Source organism: Pelobates fuscus, chromosome 4 (assembly GCF_036172605.1).
Source record: "Pelobates fuscus isolate aPelFus1 chromosome 4, aPelFus1.pri, whole genome shotgun sequence".
NCBI lineage: Eukaryota > Metazoa > Chordata > Amphibia > Anura > Pelobatidae > Pelobates > Pelobates fuscus.
The window spans coordinates 325,329,940-325,346,630 of record NC_086320.1 but is presented as its reverse complement, the minus strand read 5'-3'; the positions used below and the strand labels follow the sequence as shown (position 1 = coordinate 325,346,630).

At 41.6% G+C, this 16,691-nt stretch overlaps 1 protein-coding gene across 1 annotated transcript in view; it reads left to right on the top strand.

Moving 5' to 3' along the window:
• Positions 1-2,356: 2,356 nt before the first annotated feature.
• Positions 2,357-16,691, top strand: part of ABCB5 (ATP binding cassette subfamily B member 5) — a 59,772-nt gene continuing 45,437 nt past the window's right edge. The window contains 9 exon segments of the mRNA XM_063453132.1: positions 2,357-2,452; positions 8,455-8,605; positions 9,567-9,609; positions 10,732-10,923; positions 11,160-11,331; positions 11,994-12,118; positions 14,163-14,202; positions 14,204-14,338; positions 14,816-14,929. Coding sequence (XP_063309202.1) covers positions 2,357-2,452; positions 8,455-8,605; positions 9,567-9,609; positions 10,732-10,923; positions 11,160-11,331; positions 11,994-12,118; positions 14,163-14,202; positions 14,204-14,338; positions 14,816-14,929 — 1,068 coding nt within the window.

The following is a 16,691-nucleotide window of genomic DNA, read 5'->3' as shown; positions in this document are numbered from 1 at the left end:
ATAATTGGGTTAAGTGTTAATCTAAGGGGAGGAAATGTGTGGGAGGTACATCCATGTGATTGGTCAATTTCATCCTCCCCCTGGGAGTGTCCTGTATGTACCTGTTTGTGAATAAAAGCCAGGCTGGATGAGCCAGTCCAGAGTTCCTGTTTTACCCTCAAAGTGATGTGTCGTCTCATTATTGGGGGAAGGATTTATTGTATGCTGTTCCAGTTGACTGCTAGGAGTACAAGCCTATTCGTATGGTTCCTATTCAATGGTCTACAGCATTCATATGCTTGGGAGAATTTAAAAGGTTTCTCGGATTCGGTGATTGTGGTGTCTGCCAGAGTGCTTGGAGTCCTCAGGAAGCACTAGGAGCATCCATTAACGGAGGTACTCAGTCGGGGTGCCAGGTGATCCGTTACAACGCCCATGGGTCCAGCCCTGTTTGTGATATATTTACATTTAACCTTCTGCTTTGTACATATCTGGATAACATTTAGTGGCTGAGAATGACAGCTAAAGCTCTAAGCCAATTACCGTATATACTCGAGTATAAGCTGAGTTTTTCAGCAAATTTTTTGTGCTGAAAAAACCCAACTCGGCTTATACTCGAGTCAGAGTCTGTATTATGGCAATTTACATTGCCATAATACAGACAATGGGGGCTGTGGGGGCTGCAGAGAGATGTTACTTACCTTTCCTGCAGCTCCAGTCAGCTCTCTCCTCCTCCGCCGGTCCGTTCAGCACCTCGGTCAGCTCCCAGTGTAAATCTCGCGAGAGCCGCGGCTCTCGCGAGATTTACACTGTGAGCTGACAGAAGAGCTGAACGGACCGGCGGAGGAGGAGAGAGCTGACAGGAGCTGCAGGAAAGGTAAGTAACATCTCTCTGCAGCCCCCACAGCCCCCTCCTACACAGTGCCCATCCACTGGACCACCAGGGAAGGAGAGCCCCCCTCCCTGGCCAGCTAGCAAGCAGGGAGGGGGACGAAAAAATTTGTATATATTAATAATAATAAAAAAAATAATAAAATAAAAATAATAAAATAAAAAATAAAATAATAATAAAAAAATGTAATGAAACAAAAAAAATATTAAAATAATAATTAAAAAATAAAAATGCCCACCCCCCACCAAGGCTCTGCATCACACTCTGCATTACACACACACATACACACACTGCACTCATACACACACACACTGCATTCATACACACACACTGCATTCATACACACAGCATTCTCATACACACACACTGCACTCATACACACAGCATTCTCATACACACACACTGCACTCATACACACAGCATTCTCATACACACACACTGCACTCATACACACAGCATTCATACACACACACTGCACTCATACACACACACTGCACTCATACACACACTACACTCATACACACAGCATTCTCATACACACACACTGCACTCATACACACAGCATTCTCATACACACACACTGCATTCATATACACACACTGCACTCATATACACACTGCACTCATACACACACTGCACTCATACACACACACTGCATTCTCATACACACACACTGCATTCTCATACACACACACTGCATTCTCATACACACACTGCATTCATTATATACACACACTGTAAATAAATATTCAATTAATATAATTTTTTTAGGATCTAATTTTATTTAGAAATTTACCAGCAGCTGCTGCATTTCCCACCCTAGTCTTATACTCGAGTCAATAAGTTTTCCCAGTTTTTTGGGGTAAAATTATGGGCCTCGGCTTATATTCGGGTGGGCTTATACTCGAGTATATACGGTAATTCCATTTAAACATGGGTACCCAGGTGAGTGTAGAACCATGAGAAAACAGTTTGACTTCTTATCATAGGATGGGGCTACGGGACTCCTGGCACCAAAACCACTGCAGAAGACCATGGTGGTTATGGTGCCTAGACTGCCCTTTAAGTTCCTATCTAGTTACAGAATTCAGGCCATAATATTGTAAAAATAAATGGTGCATTGTCTGTGTTTTTATTTCACTGCAAAGTGTATTACTTGTCCTGTATCCTGTGTTTCTTTTATTTTTGTTTTACCAGGATCAAACTATTGATCATCAAACATGGCAGACACAATCACCACCTCCTCCTACAACACGGTAGATTCACTGGATAAATCACCTGATACAAAGTACGTATTTGACGTTTCCAACTGTGTTTTTAATTTTGCGTTGTACATTTAACATCTTAAAACAGTCCCCTTTGAGTGTATAATATTAACAAATGTTTTATTGGGAAAAAAAAAAACGAATGAAATCTCAGGTTCATACAAATGTGCACATCATTGAGAGTAAGGAAAATACAAAAGGTATGCAATATATTTTAAAAATGATACTTATTGGAGTATTCAATGTTTCTCAAAGTGAAGAAAATAAAAACAAAGAAGAGAAAGAAGAAATTAAACCAGTCAGTCCAATCCACATGGTAAGTCAATCCCAGTTTTTATTTGATCATTAACTTATTCATATCATCTTGTATTTATAGGATAAGGTTTAAAACATTTTACATTTACTATATTTTTAGTTGTGTGTTTACTATAAAACTATTATGTACTAGCTTTACAGAGTTGGTGTACTAGTTCTTTGACCAGTAAATCAGCTCTTAGAGCCAAGTGACCTCCAATTTTCAGCCACCTCCATCCTCAGAGGTGTAACTAGAAATCACAGGGTCCCTTTGCGAAAATGTCTCATCCCCCCCAACCTCTCCATGCTTCTCATTCCCTCCCCCCAGCCACTCCATGCGTCTCATTCCCTCCCCCTGCCCCACCATGCGTCTCATTCCGCCTCCCTTAAGCCATCCATGCGTCTCATTCCTTCCCAGCCCTTCAATGTGTCTCATCCCCATCCATGTGTCTCATTTCCCCCAGCACAGCACTCCCCTCCTGCCAATAACCTGGCAACCATGTGCCCCGGGCCGGTGCTGCTGTGCACTGGCCCTGAAGTTATGCTGGCAGCTATGGTTTCAAGTTTCAGGGGTCGCAGCTGTGGCCAGACCCCTTGGAGTAACGCCACTGTCCAGCCTTATCCCCTCCCTCACCCACTCTGAGAATTAGCTGGGCCACAGAGCAGGAGTTGGGTTTTAGATGAATTGTCCCTGTTTCTTTTTTCAAACTATTAGAAAATGATTTGGCACAAAACCAAAAGACACCTTTACACCAAAAACACAACATTTAGTTGTAGTGGTGCTTAAATTGCACATTTGAAACTGAGTAATCACCAGAAAATTGAATCTTAGGAAACCTATGAAAAGGGAGTAGACAAGCAATGATGGTCACTTGCAACCTGAAGCGTAACTAGAAACCACAGGGCCACAGTGCGAAAATTGCCCTGGGCCACCACTCACACATCTCCCCACCGCTCCTCCATTTGTATAATATAACACAAACAGATACATACACGGACACACATGCTAATACACAGACACACAGAATGACACACATTCAGATACACAGAATGACATTTCTACAGATACAAACACTGACACACATACAGATACACAGACATACACTGACACATTCAGATACACAGGCACACATACAGACACATGCAGATACACATACACAGAATGACACGCATATAGATACAAATAGTGACACGTTTACAGATACATAGGGGCACACACTGACACACATACAGACAAACAGATACACATGCAGACACTGATACACATGGGGCACAGATACACACACAGACATACAGATACACACAGACACACATATAGACACGCATACAGATACACAGACACACTCAATGACAAACATTCAAATACACAGAATGACACGCATGCAGATATAAACTGTGACACACATACAGACACATAGACAGATACACAGACATAGCTACAGACATTAACACACACATACAGATACAGACATTAACACACACACACACAGATATACAGACACACAGATACAGTCATTCACACATGCACATACATCCACACACACACACACACACACAGACTGTTAAAAATTTTAATCGCCCTCCTGTTTCCTACCTTTAGGTGCAGGAGGGTGACTTCGCTGGGGTCCAGTGGCTGCCTCCGGCTGAATAGAGTCAGAACTCTGACTCCCTACTCTCCTCCCTGGCGCTCCCCTCCCACGCGACTCTGTTTGCTGGGAGGAAGTGACAGCTTCCTCCCAGCTCTCTCACGTCATCACTCCTAAAGTGCCGCAGTGTCAGGATCGGGACAGGGATCCAACACGCAGAGTACAAACAGTAGCCAGATACGTATACCGGACCTTAGAATGGCCGGACTAACGTAAGTAGTACAGTATAGAATGGTCAAAGACAAGCCGAGGTCGAGGGTAACAGAAGACAGGTAAGCGAGAGACAAGCCGAATCAAGGGTAACAGAGGTAAGCAGAGTAAGGTAAACAAGCCGGGTCAAAACCAAAAGGGATAATAGAATACACAAGCACTGAGTGACTAGAACAAGCTAGAACCACGACAGGGCAATGAGCTAATGAAAGAAGCTCTGTTAAATACCCTGTTCAGAGCAGTAACCACGCCTCCGAGGCGTCCTGATTGGTCCTGCAGCACTTGAGTGACAGGTCGTTCCGGAGGAGTGTCCTGATGACAACTTCCTGCCTAGATGCTGTAAAAGGCAGTCACTCCCTCGCGGCCTTGCATGACCGGATAGACCGTGGGGAAGGGAGCCATCAGGCCGTCTGGATGGAGGAACAGCTAAGTCTCTACCTCTTTCGGAGGTAGAGACCACAGGTACCCTGACACGCAGCACTGACCGAGCCCCAGGAAATTCATTGCCATCGGGTGGCCCCAAGAATATGGGCCACCTGTTGGGCCCCTTCAGTGCGACCCCAGCGGTTGCTCAGCGTCACAATGCCAGCGGGCACCCCGATTGCCAGGCCCCCTGAAGTGACACACACACTGAAGTGATGGGCCAGGGCGCAGCTGCGACACCTGCAACTGCGGTAGTTCCACCACTGCTTGCATAATAGTTGTTTGTAAATGACTTTTTCCATGATCCACAGCAAGATTAAAGAATATTTGGTGGGGCTCAGCATTACAAAGATTGCAACACATGAACAATGGCTTACCACGACTCTTCGTGTGTTTGTGAACTACATTTCTTGTGAAGGTCCATTGTATTAGTGTTGTGTTCCAGTGTTCTAATGAATGTACCTTGTGTACCTTATGTTTAAAAATGCATACAAAAATAAACAGGACTGTCTGAACACCAGAATATAAATCTTATGCAACAATCCAATCCCTTAAATCTGGGGAGGTCAAATGGTAGCTCGTGATCTCCAATTTGCTCTCAAACAGCAGAGTGATGATTGAGAATCTGTAGAATCTGTAGCAGTGACCAGGCTCAGACTGGCCATGTGTCTAAGTTGACAGGATCCAGAGAGAAGCCCATAGAGCAGGGGTAGGCAACCTACGGCACTAGTGCCATGCACGGCACTCGAGGTGTCTTTGCACGGCACTCAAGGCTGCTAGAGTCAAACAGGCTCTGGCCTATCAGGAGTCCCAGTAAAACTTTAGATATCTGCTAATCCGAAAAGGTGGTGAAGGACAATCCTAAATTTATGCATTGCAACACGTAGAGGTAGTGATCTCAGATCACTTCCTCCCAGCACTTGTGAATAGGAAGCCACACTGTAGTAGAGCAGCTCGCAGTTGCTGTTGCAGCTCCTGTCCTTGACATGTACCTGGCCGGACTAGTCCCCACTGGACCCCAGGGAAGTCACCCACACTGCTAGATATACACATAAATGCAGAATAACCCTCCCCTCATACAAATAATACGGACAGCCCACACACAAACATACACACAATCCGCACAAACGAAGCACCACTAACAATCCACATACATGCACACAACCCCACATGCAATACCCCAAACAGCCCCCACACACAATTCCACAAGCAGCACCCATACACAGCTTACATTCATATGCATCATACACAATACCATAAACTACTCATGAACATATACAATATAATAGCTCATATACGCAGGGCCTTCTTTAACGCGGGGCAAACTGGGCAGCTGCACCGTGAGCCCTGCTGGCCTCAAACTATTTCTAACCCTCTGGCTGGTAATCTGCACACTAAGGAGGCCCACCGGGTGGCCCATGCACAAAGGACCACCCGCTGGGCTTCTGTCAGCAGGGACCCGGTCACACGCTGAGGTGCTTTAACAGCACGAGCGGGCCCCTTGCTTTTCGGCAGCAGGCTGGGAGGAAGTGTCGGCCACGCATCACTTCCTCCCACAAAGAGAGGAGCGCGCAGGAAAGAAGAGTAGGCAGATTGGAGGGGGGCTGGCCAAGAGCTCTATACCCCAACTCCCAACGCCTTCAGCCACCAGCAGGAAAGGTAGGAAACTGGAGGGTGAGTTTTAAAGTCTTTGTGTGTGTCAGCATGTCTTTGTGTGTGTCAGCATGTCTTTGTGTGTGTCAGCATGTCTGTGTCAGCATGTCTGTGTCAGCATATCTGTGTCAGTATATCTGTGTCAGTATATCTGTGTGTGTGTCAGTATGTGTGGATGTCAGCATGTCTATGTGTGTGTCAGCATATCTGTGTGTGTGTGTCAGTATGTTTGTATGACAGCATGTCTGTGTGTATGTCAGTATGTCTGTGTGTGTGTGTGTGTGCTTGCAATCATGCCAACACCACATACAAACATATTCCACAAAAACACACAAATACTGCTTAGTGCTAAATACAGACCTGCAAACATGAGTAAATGGTAGAGCTCCAGCAGTCAATGCATTTCTGGAGTTGCACGACAGATGGGGATCTATCTTTTAATCACCCGTGCAACAGGGAGACTGCCAAGAATTCTTGCACCTCTCTACTTTAGGTCCGCCACTGTGTTGAGGTGGAGGACGTGATTGCATGCCTGGGAAGGGGGGACAGGGTCCAGGGGGCCCTAAGCAAATGCTTTGTCCAGTCATTATTAAAGACAGCCCTGCATATATGCACAAATACAACGATACAAAGCAATTACAGTAAAAATAACACAAGCAGAATACGGCAGCATACACACCTCGATTTATAAAAAAAATAGGACCGGCACGCTACGGGACATCACAATACTATATCGGCACAGTGCTGCTAAAAGGTTGCCTACCCCTGCCATAGAGGGTGCTCCACAGCCCTTTGGTAGTTTAAATAACTCCCTCAAATACCAGACCACCCTAATGCCAGGGGGTAAGAGGGATCCAGAGAACTTGTTAGCACCTCCAGCAAAACTATGTTCTCTTCTCCCTCTACTGTATCATAGCAATGCTGTGGGTTATCATGGCAATGCTCTGATGCATTTCTATGTGCCAGCCAGAATTGGACAGCCAGGGGTGCCGACAAGCATCATCTTCATTGGACCACCAGGGATCAGGATTCTCCCTTCAATGACCAAATGTAAATCTCAGGGAGGAGAAAATATTTCTTTATTTTGCTTTAATGAAAAATTTTGTCTTTTTTTTCTTAAACTTGCCTTTTAGCCTCTGTCCTTCCCACACTACAACTCCTGTTTCCCAACATTACATTACCCCTATACACACCACACCAGAGCCCCTTACCTGCACACACTACAGCCCCTATAAACCACATACTACAGCCCCAATGTCCCCATATACTACAGTCCATATCTCCCCCATACACTACAGTCCATATCTCCCCCCACACAGTAAACTAACCTTTGACCTCTTGCTATTCCTATGCATATTATTGAAGTAGGGTTTGGGGAACACTAAATGTGTTTAATGTACAGCACAAATGGTCAAAGATATCACATACACATATCAATGCCTGCTGTGTGTTTATTTAAATGATACATTCACTTTACTTAGATAAAGAATAATTTAATGTTTTATATCTTCTGTCTGGCCTTTTCTTTAATTTTATTGATAAGTGCTTTAGGGTTTCAACGCACTGCCATACAACATGTATTCTTTCTATACGATGTATGGAGATTTAGAGGTTGTTAAAGGAACATTCCTAGCACCTTAACCATTGTGGTGCACTGTAGTGGTTGGAGTACCTTGGTAGCCACCTATTAAAAAGTTGTCATACTGTTTTACAATGGGTGATTAGGCAGACCAGGAGTCTGCCGGGGTGCCCCTCACTGCTTGCACTACATACGCCAGAGTGCCAGAGGCTCTCTTGTGGCTGAGCTATGCCCATCAATGCAGAGCTAAGCTCAATGGTGGTGATAAAAATAAATAAATAAAGTAAAAAGTGTCAGCAATAGCGATAGGCTGGGAAACCAGTACCTAAGTAGTCATTATTAGCTTCCATAGAATAATGTTAACAGCTTGTACTCGCCAACAATAGTGACAGGCTAAAAGTTGTAACAACATTGGAACATTATTGCAGCTCCTACATTTTGCAGTGTTTTTTTTTTTTATCTTTTGCTTACGATGTAATTTTAATTTAGATTTTTTTTGTTTCATTTTTCTAGTTTCGATTTGCGGATAGGGTAGATGTTTTCTTTATGATAATTGGATTCCTTGGAGCCCTTGGAAATGGCATCTGTGTTCCAGTGATGTACATCATATTTGGTGAAATGACAGACACATTTTTGTGCCATAATACGTCACTCCAAAACTCAAGTGAGTCATCAAAAGATTATTACTATTCAAATAGTTACAAAGGGAAAAAAAAAACCTGCTAATTATTTATGGGCTGGTCATAGTAATTCATTTGGTAAGATAGTGTCTCTCACAAGCTCACAGATTTACAAAAAAGTGTTTCTGGTGTCCACATGCAGTAACACTGTTTCTCCCAATTCAAAAAGTGATAATAGTAGAAAATATAAATGTTGACAACTTCCCTTAACAGCATAGGATATGCCCGAAGATCTCCTCCTATCTTCAATTCAACACATTTATAGTATAGGGATATTCCAGCTATACCACTATGTCATATTTTTGCTTCCCTAGCTGGAATAGCACATAGTAATTCATTGTCAGAAATTGTAATTTTATAGCTGATCTAATTTGATCACATATATAAAAATAAAATGTCACATTTCACGAATAGTCTGTATGGGACCTTGGCTGGACAGTTGTTTTTTGACCAAATAATACATCTGAATTTCAATTCTTGCTCTTCTCTTTCTTCTAAGAAACTAATGCCCCATTTCCACTGAGCGGTACGGTTCAGGTCGGTACGATCTGGTATGCTATTTTGAGTGTTTCCATTATGAAAGTGACCCATACAACCAAATCAAACAGCACCATTCCTGGGCATCCTTCAGATGTAGGTCCATAGGAAATGGTACGGTACAGTTAGGGTGGAGCTACTGGCGTCACACTATACAATCCATTGATTGGCGGACAGGAAAACGTCAATGATCATGCCAAATGATTAGCTAGGCATTTGGTCTAAACCCTGCATGCTCCTTGGCTGTCCGACTTGCAGTGGAAACGCTCACCTGAATAGGCTGGACCATTCTAAACCTTTAGAACCGTAGCGACACGAACCATACCGCTCACTGGAAACAAAGCAAAATTACGCTTTTTCAGAGTAACTGTATGTAACACCTTCTAATGAAGCTTTTTTTAATAACAGGTACATGCGCACAGTTCAGGCCATTACCGGAACAGATGACACTGTAAGTTCAAGTTTTCCTGGTTTAATACATGTTTAATATGTTAATATTCACTTATCAACTAAACAGCTACTTTGATGCTGACAGATTTGACTAGTTTTGTTAAAAACACCTAATCTAGGCAAAAAATTATGGGGGTTTGGTTACACTATATGATCATACATTGCATAAGCCTGCCACAAACGTCAATGTACCCCATCTTTGGCAGGTCCTACTCTCACAGTCTACTAAATGAGCTACTCACTTGGGGAAATCCTTCCATCTTGAGTTCTCTGCAGTACAAGGCTTAAATAGGGTCCTGAGATGAGGCACCTGTGACAGGGGGCGGTGCAAAACCAAGGAGCTGGCTAGACTCCTAAATATATATGGGAAAACAAGGGGCTGGCTGCACTCACCTAAACATGCTTAAATGGGGTGCTACCCAAGTGAGTAGCTAACTAGTCAAATCTGTCAGCATCAAAGTAGCTGTTTAGTTGATAAGTGAGTGCGCTGGATTTCTATTTTTACTGTACTTATTGGCCCCCAGCAGTACCCCATTTAAGCATGTTTAGGTGAGTGCAGCCAGCCCCTTGTTTTCTAATATGTTAATATTAACATGTATGCATAGCAAGAGTCATCATTTTACTATTAGTAGCAGTTTATAAAACTCTTATTTATATATATATATATATATATATATATATATGAGTATACGTTATTTTAAAAACATCATGCTTCTTTAAACGTCTTAAACTTTTTTTTAAAAAGAGAAGTGAAAACTTACCCAAGTGAGTAGCTAACTAGTCAAATCTGTCAGCATCAAAGTAGCTGTTTAGTTGATAAGTGAGTGCGCTGGATTTCTATTTTTACTGTACTTATTGGCCCCCAGCAGCACCCCATTGAAGCATGTTTAGGTGAGTGCAGCCAGCCCCTTGTTTTCTAATATGTTAATATTAACATGTATGCATAGCAAGAGTCATCATTTTACTATTAGTAGCAGTTTATAAAACTCTTATTTTTATATATATATATATGAGTATACGTTATTTTAAAAACATCATGCTTCTTTAAACGTCTTAAACTTTTTTTAAAAAGAGAAGTGAAAACTTGATGACGGTTGTCCTTTTAATGTTGTATATTCTTAAGGTTTGCAGTATACTATAGTGCTGTCGGAGTAGGTGTTATGGTTTGTGGATATGTACAGGTTTCATTCTGGGTTCTGGCCGCAGCAAGGCAAACTCGTAAAATGAGGGAAAAGTTCTTTCACTCGGTTTTATCTCAAGAAATAAGCTGGTTTGACGTCACCAAATCTGCAGAACTCAACACACGTCTTACTGAGTAAGTTTCATTTTTTTTTTACTTCTGTACAAACATAACTGTCTTTTAAACTATTGAATAAATATCTATAGTATGAACGACAGAATGTCATGATAATGATACAGAGAATCATAGAAACCATTCAGAATTTTTCCTTTTTTTTTTTTTAATTGTTTATTTCTCCTTCTGCATAATAGTAGTACAAACAGCGGTATAATGATAAACCACATTGTTATTTTTTTTTTTATTATTAATAGAGACATCAATAAAATCAATGATGGAATAGGAGATAAAGTGGGCCATCTTTTCCAAAATTTGTCAACTTTTGCAGCTGGGCTAATAGTTGGCTTCGCCAAAGGATGGCAACTTGCATTGGTCATCATGGCTACAAGTCCACTTGTAGCCATATCGACAGCAATATGTTGTAAGGTAACACATCTGTAAAGTATAACTTGAAAATGAAATGTACTGACAAGGTGTGTGTGTGTGTGTGTGTGTGTGTGTGTGTGTGTGTGTGTGTGTGTGTTCATGAAAAAAGAAATGACATCCTCTTTGAATAATATGCTTTACGTATCCTGTTCCTTAGCATGTCTTAAAAGTAGGTAAACACAACCTCAGATGAACAAAACATGATATATTGCATCGTGTCATGATTTATTTAACAGGAATAAAACCAAAATGGAGAAGTTAAATACATATCCCTACATATATCTCCAAAATAACCAGAGTAATGAAGTATACAACAATACTTTTAATTAAATGTTATCCTCGGGTCTGAAGCAATACTGGTCAACAGTTGGTGTATAAAGCAAAACGTGAATTTAATCAAACAAAACCCTGTGTTACAACATACTGAGCAAGCTATCACTATAGTGTAAAATAGCATTTTGTTCCATCTTAATGTGCCACAATTATTTTACTTATTTTAGGTTTAACTATCAAAAAGAATACCATCACCGTGTAATATACCGGTAAATGTTTTGCTGTTTTCTTTGTTTGCAATGGAATAAAATAAAAGATTAAACATTTTTATTCCAAAAGATGTTCTTACAAAATATTTCAGAATGTTCCATGTTCCATTAACTTATTAGATGGTAGTCTCCCTTACCAGCAAGGAGCTCTCGGCTTACGCTAGAGCTGGAGCAGTGGCTGAAGAGGTTCTATCATCAATAAGGACTGTTGTGGCATTTGGTGGCCAAGAAAAAGAGATAACCAGGTATTTGATTTGCTATTAACGTGACTTTTCAGTTTATAACACAGCGTTCATGACATATCCCGGGGGGATATGTTAGAAACATTTAAATACATACAGGGAATCAACACAGTAAAGGAGGAGACTGTATTTAAAAGAAGAAATACTACCACAACAAGAGGACACTGTCTTAAATTAGAGGGGCAAAGGTTTAACAATAATATCAGGAAGTATTACTTTACTGAGAGGGTGTGGATGCATGGAATAACCTCTACCACTTCAGCTGGAAGGCTAACACATTAAAGGAGTTTAAGCATGCGTGGGATAGGCATAAAGCAATCCTAACTATAAGATAATGCCAGGGACTAATTAAAGTATGTAGAAAACTGGGCAGACTAGATGGGCCGAATGGTTCTTATCTGCCGTCACATTCTATGTTTCTATAATATAATATGTTTATATAACCTAGCAGGATTAACTACAACTCTAATTTTCCAGATTATTTCAATTTGAATGAATATTAATGCATCTTTAAAGGACCTCTATAGCGTGAGAAATACAAATATGTATTCCTATCGGTATAGTGTCCACCCCCCCTCCCTTGCATGGATTTAAAAGGTAAGTTTTACTAACCTTACATCCCCCAGTCTGCTGTCCTCACCTCACTGCCATTTTGCCTTTCCCTGAAATGATCAATGCTGATGATCTCAGGCAATCCAATGCTTCTCCATAGAGTAGCATTGGGAGACTATGCATAGGCACGGCAAAACAATGCAACAGTCAAATACTCTCAGAGAGTCATTAAAACTTTAACCGAGCTTAATTCAGTTATAGCTGTGGAAGCATCTCTAGTGGATGTCTTACTGACAGCCTCTAGAGGTGTGTTAACTCTGCAATCAAGCACGATACATCTATAACTTTTTATTGTCATTTATACTCTTGAGAAATGTCTAGGCAAGCTTGTTTATTATTCTATGCACGACAATAAAAAGAATGTTAAAAAAAAACCTCTGCAAGCAACGTCTTTGAGTCCCTTTATAGTCCCTTTAATCAAGTTTAATATAAAAATTAATTGAGCAGATGTACAATTATTATACAGGGTCACTAGGGTCACCAAAACAACATTAATTTAATTAATCAGTTTTTGTGTATAGATAATTCCTCTAAAGTCTCACCACTAGACTATCTGCCATTTAGGAGTTAAATCCTGTCCATGCAGCCCCTGCCACTGTTTATATCTGTATGAGTGTCTGTGTGTTTGTGTACCCGCATATGTTTCAGTGCATTTGCATGTGTGTCAGTGTGTGTATCTGTGCGTCTGTATCTGTATATGTCTGTGTATCAGCATGTGTTCGTGTATGTATCTGTATGTGTTCTATGGTGTGTATCTGCATGTATGTCTGTGTAACTGTCACCCAACCACACATACTGTCAGCCCCCTTCACCCTGCCACACTCCCAATAACTCTCCCAATCCTGTCACTCTCCCATGCCAAACTCACCTTCCATCACTCTGCCATATTCACCCTATCACACTCACCTTCTCTAGCACTGTCACACTCTCCCCTCCCCCCAATCTTGTCACATCGTTCTCCATCACTCTGTCACATTCGCCCCCTTTCATGCTGCCACACTCACCCTTTTACACAAACCCCTCCAATTCTGTCATACTCATTCCCCCCCCAACCATGCCACACTCACCCTGTGGGGCATGAATGAAACACATGGAGGGTCGGCTGGAGGTGTGAATGTGACACATGGAGGGGCGGAGGAGACTGAGACATATGGGGGAGGCAGGGCAATTTTCGCACCAGGGCCCCATGGTTTCTAGTTACGCCTCTGCATCAAGCAAAAGTTGTTTTTTGTGGCTGTATAATCAATTTAAAATCAAAATAGCCAAACTGGAAACATTCTGTAAGTTAGTTTTGCTTCCAGTTTGAAATTGACTTTGTATTCACTTTAAGTTCCCCCTTTAGGGAATAACCCTGACATTGCTCTATGGTGAATGTAAAAGAAAAGTCTGGTGACAATGTAGCTAATATTGTATTGCTATTTGCACTACCCCCTAGATATGCAAACAATTTGGAAGAGGCCAAAAAATATGGAATAAAAAAAATCTATTGCTTCTCATTTCTCCCTTGGCGTTATGTACTTCATTATTTATGCAACATATGGCCTTGGATTTTGGTATGGCACCAAGCTGATATTGGGAGACAAAGGGTACACCATTGGAGATGTTTTTGTGGTAAGTACTTTAAAGCTTTATTGGGAATACAAAGCATCCAGGACTTCCACACATTATTATTTTATTTAAAAAGTGTTAAACACCCTGTAGCAGTTTAGCTACTGTGAAAATGTGATAGCTGCTATTCCCTAAGCTTGGATATTTACATAAAGCACCCCCAAACCACTAGAACTAACTTGTACTGGGCATACCCTAGTATAACCCGGTAAGAGCTCACCTTTGGTGGTACTTATATTGAGGTACACATTTCCCATGATTCTAAGCTGGTTACTTTGCATTTTGGGAAATTAAATATACATTATCAACAGCACCGGAATATGTTCAGTTTCAAACATTAACCTCATTGATCTGTGAACTTGGCAACAGTAAATATATTTTGATAATTTCTAGAATCAAGATAACATATTATCTACAAAGGAATTAATAGCAAAATATTTAGAGTGTACTGATTAGCAAGTATCTTTTTTTTCACAACAGGTATTCTTCTGTGTTGTATTGAGCAGCTATTGCATTGGACAGGCAGCTTCTCACCTTGAGGCATTTTCTGTTGCAAGAGGCGCTGCCTGTAACATCTTTAAAGTGATTGATCAGGTAAGAATTTTAGATCTTAGTGTGCCTAAATATTAAAGGGTTACTCTAAGTACCGCGACCACCTTATCTTACAGAAGTGGTTATACTGAAAACACCCTGTTCCTGCAATCTTTGTTTTTTAAAAATGTTTCCTGAGACAAATATGCTTTTTTCAGTGTATAGTTCGGCCTCCATGGGCTGTCAATCAGCCAGCTGGAATATTCTTCCTGACTGGCAATATCAGTTTTGTGCAACTATTGTCTCTGGATGACACAATGTCAGACCTCCTGATGCCCAGCACTCAGCATAAGTAAGTTTTGTTTTGTGACCTCTGTCCTTCATAGGTGCAGAGGTCAGAAAGCAAACAAACACAAGGGACTCTGTTGCAAATTATGTCCCATAATTAAGTGCATGAGTTTACTGCCCCTGCTGGACTACAATTTCTGTCACGGTTAGTGAGATACTGGCTGAGGGAGTTCGAATATATACCAATTTTTTTTTTTTTGGTAAGTCGGTGTGATACATTGTACATTTTGTAGAAACAAATACGCAATACGTACAGCAATAAAGTAAGTATAAACATTGTCTGTTTTACATTGTTGTGTTGCTTTGCCCCTGTGAGAGGTTACTTGCATACTGACGACTTCAGGTTATTTCATTTTGTATTCTTATTAACCATTAACAATTAACAATTAACTGTTTCCAGGAGAGTTATTGTTTTTGCATATGGTTTCTATCAGTCTACTTCCGTTTCGTAGACTTGTGCATTTTGTTTAGGCTTACTCTCCCTGGAGAGTCTAGGAAGGAAGAGATAGTGAAGAGAGGAAGGAGAAGAGGAAGAGAGAGAGAGAGAGACAGAGAGAGAGAGAGAGAGAGAGAAAAAGAGGGGGGTAGGGTCCTTCTCGTGGTTGGGTCGGGGTGAAGCAGAGTTTTCTGTCTCTTATGCTCCTTTTGTCCTAGCAGCTTCATAGTCTACCGGAGGTTTGGTGGCCCGGCGGGCGTCCCATTGCCATTCCGGGTTCCATGATCCCATGGCCGTTGTGTGGGGAGTAGGGTGTATGTTGGTTGTGTGAGTGTGCGTATGATGTCCCTATTTCCCTCCCTTCTCCTAGTCTCCCCAGTTCCCAGCCATCCATAACTCCCATACCTTTTCGTGTGCCTTTAGTGTACTTCTGATTTGAGCTGTTAGTCGGTCCATTACATGGGCGTCTTTTATCTTATTTATGACTGTATTGATCTGGGGAGTATCTGGCTTTAGCCAGCTCTGTGCCATTGTTTGTCTGGCTGCTAGGGTGATTTTGTTTAACAATTTTTGTTCCTTCCTCGGCCAGTAATCTATTGTTCTAGACAGGAGAAACACCCACGGGTCTATGTTTATCTTTCTTTGGAACACCCTCTCCAGCAAGCCCTGCACCCCCACCCAGAAGGTCTTTGCTTTGTGGCAGTCCCACCACATGTGCTTGTACGTCCCCTTATGCAAAGTAGATGGTGGGAACCGCACTCAATCCCAGCGGCCAAGGGTGCTCCGGATCAGGACCAGCAATCCCAGAATTATACACGAAAGAAGAAAGGACCACAGGCACTCCAAATTGAAACCGTATGCAGATTTATTAGGAAAAAATGCAACGCCAAGCAACGTTTCGACCAACAAAGGTCTTTTCCTAATAAATACTTTTTCTAACTTTGACACCCAAAATCTGTTACGCATCTACAACTGCCAAAAAAACACCCATGCTAAATAGTTTCTAAATTTTGTCCTGAGTTTAGAAATACCCAATATTAA